Here is an 8,523-nt window from a genome sequence, read left to right as displayed (position 1 = left end):
AAAGTGAAATACTAAATTATTTCAGATAAAGAAAATCAGTAAAGATAGGAGAGTGTGAATACAGACAATGGATGCTTTTCCTTTTAAGTTTGTTTTCAATGGTGAGAAAAAAATCTTTTTTCATCTTCTTTGCAAGCTGAAATTAGTTTTCTTTTGAATCCTTTAACCATAAACTGCATGATCCCTCATATTTAACTCCTTAACAGAGTTAAATACGAGAGTGACACGACCTCCTGTGTAAATAAAAGAAAACACAAATTGGTGAAAGTCGTGATTACATAAAGCAGTGATTTTATTGGGTACTAATGAGCACTGTGTAACAGCAGAAACTTTGGCGTAATGAAATACCACAGCTGGAGGAGCCTAGGAATAAAATACATCTCTTAAAGAGACATTTACATTTGCTTTCCTAGTGTGGATTTGGAAAACAATTTTCTGGATTTCTTTAATCATCTCATATGGATGTTTATCAAATTTCTGTTTGGAAGTTATTTCATCACAATTGTTGATTTATTAAGAATTAGTCTTAAGAATGTTCCACACTAACTACTGAAGTGGATAATTTAAACGACAACCAATGAAGGTTCAACCTGTTTATTTGATGGGAAAACTGAATAATCCTTCAGATGGATCATAAAAAAAGAGATGAGACAAACTGACACTTGTGTTTAGATTCACGCTGTATGTTTTTTGTCCAGGGAGTGGACTGTTTCCTATCCATATGCCATTTTCATGTAACACTTACTTTATCAAAAACAAAAAAAAAACAGTTAAAGAATGCAAACACTCCCATACAAATACCTGCTTTCAGATGTAACAAATTAAAATCAACATTTACAAAAATCCATTTCTTTTCATCATCCGAAATATCATCACTTTTCGATTTGATCAAGGGCAGCCTTGTTAACGCATCACCTCGACAGGAGGCAGCGTCATGCGGTGGGCACGTGTTTCATCCACAGGGTCAGTGAAACTGCTCATAGTTGAAGGCAGATGTTTTTTTGTTTTGTTTTTTAATATTACATCAACACTATTCCTTTTTTATAACATTTCACATTTTAACAAGACCAAAGTTGGATTTGTAAGCCAAGTTTTACCCTAAAAAGCTTTTAACCAGGCTTTGACATCAGGACGATCATGAATCCATGTAATTCAAAGTGATACAAACTGAAGCAGCATGACTGCATCTATATATTGCATATAAAACGGTAGTAGATGCATGTTCACTGTAATATAAATAAGAACAGCTGGCATAACATGCCAGTTTTGACTTTTGCTTCTATTTATTTTAAATGATGTAATAGATGTTTCCTCTCCTTCCATCTTACACAAAAAATGGCACAAACTACCTATTCTGTCCATTGTACTCTATTGTTCTATCCCTTTTCATGATTCGCAGGATTCAGCTGACTCAGCTGTCAAGCTGCATCTCAGATCATATGAAGTTGCAGATTTTGTGGACGCCTCCTTGTAGAATACAACTATCAGAGACAGCAGTGTTGTTGCTTCATCTCTCCTAAGAGACCAACTTGAGGAACTTGTACAAAAACGAAGAGCTACAGTTACAAACAGACTTCAAGTCGGACAGGAAGTTTGTGCGTGTTTGCTCAGAGGAAAAAAATAGCTGGACCATCCCAAGAATTTCTTAGGAACCGTAATCGTTATCGGCAAGCAGTTGGTGGGGTCTAGTGCTGCGTCCACTTGATGCTCTTCAGGTCAATGCCTTCCTGAACCATCTCCCAGAGAGGACTGAAAAGAGAGGAGACGGAGGAAGGTTAGGGAAGGCAGAATTATTTAAAAATATGTTACAGTCAACAATAAGACTTGATCAGATGAAAAGTAAGAGTTGGTCACCTCATCTCTCGGAGTCTGCGGACGTGCTGGATGCATTTCTCTGCTGTGTAATCGACTTCTTGTTCTGTGGTGAACCTGCCAATACCAAACCTGCAGCAAAGGGATTCTCTTTGATCTTATGCACATACAGTTTCATTTCAACGCTTCTCACAAGATTAACCAGTGCAATTTATCTCTAAATATACAGAACTAATTCATTCCAATCCGATCTTATCATATCGGCATCTAAGTCTGGGTCTGTTTATATTACTGGACTATACTAATTGATTCTATACACCAGGATCTGAACGGGACTGGTTTTATCAGGACTCTTAATAATGCTTTGGTGATTTGACACAGGATAAATAACCCAAATGAAATTAAAATATAGAGGTCCCATAACCAAAAAAACAGAGGTCTCCTTTGTCTAGTATTTGTACCTGATGGAAGAGTGAGCCAGGTCTTCATCTGCTCCAATGGCTCTGAGAACGTACGACGGCTCCAGAGAAGCTGATGTACATGCACTGCAATCACACAAACACTCTTCTCTTTAAAAACAGTAACAACATTATACAGTTTTAAACTCATATTTGTTAAAGGTGGCAGTCTGACCTTCCAGATGACAAAGCAACATCCTTCAGCGCCATCAACAGACTTTCTCCTTCCACATAGGCAAATGAAAGATTAATGCATCCTGTAAACACACACATTCAGGTTTTTTAGTGAACAAGCTTTAAGTTCAAAACTGTCTTTTATGCTCCTCCTTCAAACTTACTAAACGGAGGCTTTTAGGTTCGAATTTAAGAGCAAAACTTTAAAGTTGGTTTTAAGTTTAGAAAAAAAAGACTAACTAGATAACAAGAATGAAAGAAGGGAAGAGCGAGGATAGCAAAAAAAAAAAATGACCAGGGTAGCGCTGTTCTGGGTCTCCGTTCATGACAACGTCAGGAATCTCAGACATGATCTTCTGGACCAGGCGGTTAGCCAGCATGGACACTCTTTGATGATCATACTAAACGCAAAAACAAATATTAGGTAATCATCAGGTCTGGTCACTTTTTTTTTTTTTCCTGATTTTACCTCCATCTCCTTCTGAGATATGCTGCAGGCGGCTCCCAGCCCGACGGCCAGCGGAGTGGGTACCGTCCCAGAGCGAAGACCTCTCTCCTGGCCGCCCCCACTCTGCAGCGGCTCCAAACGAACTCGAGGTCGGCGTCGCACATACAAAGCGCCCACGCCTGCAAACAAACGCACACGTCACCAATTTATTCTCTCATAATTCATCAAAACCCATAATGAACAAGAGAAGCAAGCAGATATGCAGTGATTTAAATATATGGGTACAAATGGGTTTGTTACAGGTATGAAATGGAAGTAGGCTGTTTACATTATTATCTTAACCAACTATCGCTAATTATACTAACCTTTGGGTCCGTAGATCTTGTGACCACTAATGGACATCAGATCGACCTTCCAGTCAGAGACGCTGATAGGAATCTTTCCAACAGCCTGAGCAGCATCAGTGTGCAAGAAGACTCCCTTGGATCGGCAAATCTGACCTGAAAACAGGATGAAGAGTAAACCTTGATCAGACCAATAACATTAGCCAAGCAACGACAGTTGGCTGATTTACTTTGTGGTAACAAGCGCTTATTATATGCTGCCACATCTACCAATTTCCTCGATGGGCTGCTTGACTCCAATTTCATTGTTGACAGTCATCACGGACACCAGTGAGGTTTCCGGACGGATGGAGGACTCCAGTAACTGCAATCACACACACAGGTTTTATCGTTAGATCTACAACCACTATCAAAATTCCACAAACGCCCTGTTACGAAGGGAAATTCTCCTGATGCAAAAACATCACACTATGAGAAATAATTTAAACACTTTTTCCACTTATACTGTGACATGAATTTGATATAAAAGTAAACTAAAACAAACAGATCTGTTAGAAAACTAAAAAAAAAGGTGAATTTACCCAGTTGTATAAGTTTGTACACCTTTGAAATTGCTTCTGATTGATTTTTAGTGCTCAGTCTTTATTGGAGAAGTCTGACAGCGTCTTACCTCTTGACTTCTAAAGATTCTCCAGATCTATCAAAGTCTGAGAACATTTACTGTCTTCAGCTTTTGAGGAAAATGATCAGATTTAGTTCTAAAGTTTTGCTCATTTTTCTCTCTCGAGATGTCATTATTTTTATTTGACCAAAACTGGCTAGCATGTAAGAAAAGCAAAACACACAGGCTTAGTCTGGATAACTTCAAACACAAAGTTGTTTCCTACTTTCTCCCTGCCCTGAGTATGTATTGTCACTTGTATGTGTTGTCATTTGTAGAAAACCAGTTGGAAATTCCTAGTGGCTGACTCTTCTTCAGAGTAAACCTGGGAAGTTTTAGTCTTTTCCTTTTATCTATTTTGGACTATGTTTTCCTTTCAGTTCAATTGCACAGGATGTATTTCATAGAATGTCAAAAAAAATTTAAACAGTCTTCTCAAAGACTCATATTTTACCAACATTAAACCCTGACATTTAACATGGGTATGCACATTTGAGAGCCACTGCAGACATTGTCAGTGTGGACACTGTTGTAGTGTACCTGCAGGTCCAGAAGTCCGTTAGTCTGGACGGGCAGGTAGGTGACCTCAAATCCTTCAGCCTCCAGGATCCGACACGAGTCCAGAACACATTTATGTTCAGTCTGTGTTGTGATCACATGCCGTTTCTTGGCCTGGTAGAACCTGGCCACGCCCTGCAGGGAGGGATACAAAAGATCAACATTTTTATGATTTTTTTTTTTTTTGTGCTTTGTTTTGGTGTGCTTTAGTTTTATGTCACCATGTTTAAGTTTGACTTATTAATTAATTATTTCCGCACTATGCAAGCATTTTACAGCCATAGGAGAAACCAATAGAGTATATACTAATATAATGTGCAGCAATTATTTTTATTATCAAATAAAATTTTAAAAACAAAACTAGATGTCAGAAGTGAGTTCAGGTTGTCTTTGTGTGTAAATATAATAAAGTAAAAAGACGGGACCTTGATGGCCATGTTGTTGGACTCTGTGGCTCCACTGGTGAAGATGATTTCTCTGGGATCGGCTCCAATAAGATCGGCCACCTGCTGCTCATGGAAAAAAAAACACAAAGTCAGCAGCTATTTTCAACAGTTATGTGCCACTTTCCACAACATTGGTCCCGAGTTTCCTCAGCTTTCCCAGTGATTGCATAAATGTATTCTAATTTATTCATATGATAAGATAATACTAAAGCAACAGAGTTAAAATCTACATTTAGCAGAAAGGGTTTGCTAAAAGTAAACCAATTAGAGATGTCAAGCAGACCTGCAGCCCATCCAGTGGCAGATTTTGAGAGGGCCACAAGAATAGTCAGAAAAGTACAAAGTTGTACCCCAAATGAATTTTCTGTTGCAGAAGTTAGTATTTGATTTAGAAATTTTTACCCAATTTTGAAGAGATATATACATATATGTATTTTTTACTTACTTCTTAATTGTTTTTGATTGGTTGCATAATTACAATGTAGTTCTTTGCAGAACAGCTTTAGCAGGATGTGTGACTATATGTGGGGCAGAACTGGGAAGGCAAAAGGAAAGTTTTTTCCAGGATGCAATTCATTAAAGATCCCACCACTGAGTACACCTGATCACCACTAAACTAAGGTAGGGGAGCTCTTATTGAAGTATTTGCATACTAAAAGTTGTTTCCTACTTTCCCCCTGTCCTGAGTGAGAGTCTTTATACCTTCCTGGCAGTCTCCATGGCAGTCTCGCTCTCCCAACCATAGGCATGAGTCCTGGAGTGAGGGTTTCCATAGTAATTCACCTGGTATGGCAACATGGCATCCAGCACTCGAGGATCCTAAATATACCAAAAAGACAAATAACTTGTTAAACACACACATAATCCATTAGTTTAGGAAGCTGCATGGTGTGCTGAGCCTGCTTCAAAAATTATCTTAATCAAAGGTTTAAATAGAAGCATAAATCTCTTTCAAATGATAAAACAGTGAATTTGTTGCTAGTAAAGATACACAGGATTCCCACATGAACAGATAAATCAACTACAAAGAAGAAGCTGAGGAAGTTACGGTCACACAAAGAAAACCTTACCCAACCTACAATAAAATATTTTGGCTGGAGAAGCTGATTTTCTTTTTTTTTTTTTAAAGAGCTTCTTTGCTCATTAGCACTTTGAAGGTGTTGCCACATGGACAGAAGTCATGACTATTGTACTTCAAAATACAGAACTAAATTATAAATACAAATACAAGACAAAACAATTAATCACGACTTGTTGAATAATTGACAGGAAACAGTTACCATAGGAGTAGTAGCCTGGAAGTCCATGTAGAGGGGCCGCAGCTCATCTTTCTCCAGTTCATGTTTCTTGATCAGCTCTACAGTGAAAAACACAATTCACACATTTTAAACTCACTACAAGAATGTCCAAAACAATCAGGACATTATACAAGTTCAAGATCATTTAAGCACAAAAGGTTCTTACTGAATGCAGTATAGCTATTTGTCATATTTTCTCATTTATCCAAGCTGATTAAATGATTGACCCAAAATCATGGTAATTGTCAGATATTTCAAAGTATAAAGCTACTCTAAAAACAACAATGGTAGTTTGGCTGAAGGAAGAATCAGCTGGAGTGCTTAGCCTGGGATCCTACGTCATTGATTTATTCATCAACCATATTTATAAAATCAGAGAACACATAAAATACAAGTTAGCAGTATAAAAGTTAACATACATTTCTTTCAATTGGGAAAATTTTGAGTCACCAAACCAACTAATGCTCTAATTGCGTTTTATACAAAAGATAATAATAATTATTATTAGATTGACTTCGTCAGTATGTACAGTATAAAATATACTCTGGTTGTTAAACCAATCATGTGTGGAAGTACAATATAAAATACTTAATATAACTATTTAAAAGCATTAGTGTTGTGAACACTAACGCCCATAAACACAATTCTTTTTATAAGTTGGCCTTTCAGACTCATTTATATACAGTAATGAAGTCGAATAGCGATGTAATTTTTCTGACCCAGTACAATGATATTTAATTAGATCAAAGGCATTATAAAGTTTCCTGTACCCCCTAATAAACTGCGTCACTTTGGGATTAGCTTAATGCTAGCTGCTTTAATTTAAATAAGTAGGTTAGTTTGGTCCAGGTTGTTGTTACCTTTTTGCATGGAGCTAACGGCTGTCCGCTCAGGACACAGACGAAAAGGAAGCCACGAGGCCGGCCTCAGCAGCCGGGAGGAGATGGTCCTGCCCGGGGAAAGCATCGGGTCGGTAGACTGATTTTAGCTAAAGCTCCGTCGACCTCCGTCCAAACCAACACGCTGACAACAGATTGAACACCGAAAATATAATGATGTGAGCTTGATCAGAAAGCAAGGTTCCTGTGAGAGAAAGCTAAAGAGAAAAGTCTTTAAAAAATGTTGAACACGAGTAAAGTTCTGTTTTTGTCCGTCTGTCACTGTCTTACGCGCAGGTTCCAGTAGAATGGGTCAACGTCAAAATAACACATCAACATTAGCTTCCGGAGAGGACTTTCAAAACAAAAGACGTGACAAAACAACTATACATATAATACAATATATAATACAATTAATACACAAAGGAAATTTTATTCCAATTACATTTAAAGTTAATAGAATAAAATAAAATAAACACTTGCTAAGGCTAACTATAAATAACCATAAGTGTTTGAATGTGTTTTATTTTGTCAGTAATTTTGAATTCTGATTAGAACTGTATGCTTTAAATTTTTCATTTTTCATTTTCTGCCTAGTGCTGTATAACTGTTAGTTTGTTTTTCCCTCAGACACAGAAAGAAGTCAGTGATTTACAGCAGTTAGAGCAGTTGTTACAACAGTTAGTACAGCAGTTAGTGGAGCAGTTTGTTTTCACAGAGCAACAAGAAACATTGTTTCAAACTGGCAGCTCCACCAAAGAGTCCAAAGGTGTGTTGATTGTTAAAGTATTTCCTTTAATATATATATATTGTTTGTTAATATGTTTATTTAGCACAGACTTAAAGTAATATATGGATGAAAACGGTGGTGATATGTGGATTAAACGCTAACGGAATTAAATCTCATATAAACCATCAGTAAAGCTTTGTCTTTGTTTGGAACGGAATGCTACAAATAACAATCAACTAACAAATACTGTACATGCTTGCTTACTATAGTTCTTATAATTTTATAGTAAGATATGTTGCAGGGTTCCTTTGATTTTTGTGCTGACTCTCCATGTTTTTCACAAACTTGAAATGAATGTTTCTAAGCCAGACAGCTGACCGATATGTGGAGAAGCACTGTGCTGGGTGTTATGTAACAAAAAATGTAACTTTTTTAAACCAGGGAAGAACAATCTAGTTTGTGTCCAGGATGGGTGGGGTCTGCAGGGGTTTTAGCTGCCTCCTTCCTGACCCTAGACCTGTAAAAGTCCTGGGTGAAGGGAAAGCCAGCATTGATTATCCTCTCTACAGACCTGATCAACCACACAGTGATGGATGCACACAGGACTTAATAATGTATGACCAGCCAGTCCTGTGGAAGGTTGTACTTCTTGAGTTCCCTCAGGAAATACAGTCTCCAATAAATCTTGATCATTCATTATAAGTTTACTTTGGAAA

General features: G+C 37.5%; 1 protein-coding gene across 1 annotated transcript; it reads right to left on the bottom strand.

The window, feature by feature from the left end:
• Window positions 1-274: 274 nt before the first annotated feature.
• On the bottom strand, window positions 275-7,404 carry nfs1 (NFS1 cysteine desulfurase). Its single transcript, XM_015005021.2, has 13 exons — window positions 7,060-7,404; window positions 6,182-6,258; window positions 5,604-5,720; window positions 4,881-4,964; window positions 4,438-4,590; window positions 3,507-3,600; window positions 3,258-3,392; window positions 2,914-3,071; window positions 2,740-2,845; window positions 2,446-2,527; window positions 2,274-2,357; window positions 1,855-1,944; window positions 275-1,749 (listed from the first exon to the last, which is right to left on the bottom strand). Exons 1-13 carry the CDS (start codon window positions 7,163-7,165, stop codon window positions 1,686-1,688), a joined length of 1,350 nt encoding a protein of 449 aa, XP_014860507.2. The 5' UTR covers window positions 7,166-7,404; the 3' UTR covers window positions 275-1,685.
• Between the last annotated feature and the right edge of the window lie 1,119 nt (window positions 7,405-8,523).

The sequence above is a fragment of the Poecilia mexicana genome, unplaced genomic scaffold (genome assembly GCF_051168715.1).
Source record: "Poecilia mexicana isolate PSO_F unplaced genomic scaffold, ASM5116871v1 scaffold_5, whole genome shotgun sequence".
NCBI classification, from domain to species: Eukaryota; Metazoa; Chordata; class Actinopteri; order Cyprinodontiformes; family Poeciliidae; genus Poecilia; species Poecilia mexicana.
The sequence above is the reverse complement of the archived record's forward strand: the minus strand, read 5'-3'. Positions and strand labels throughout refer to the sequence as shown.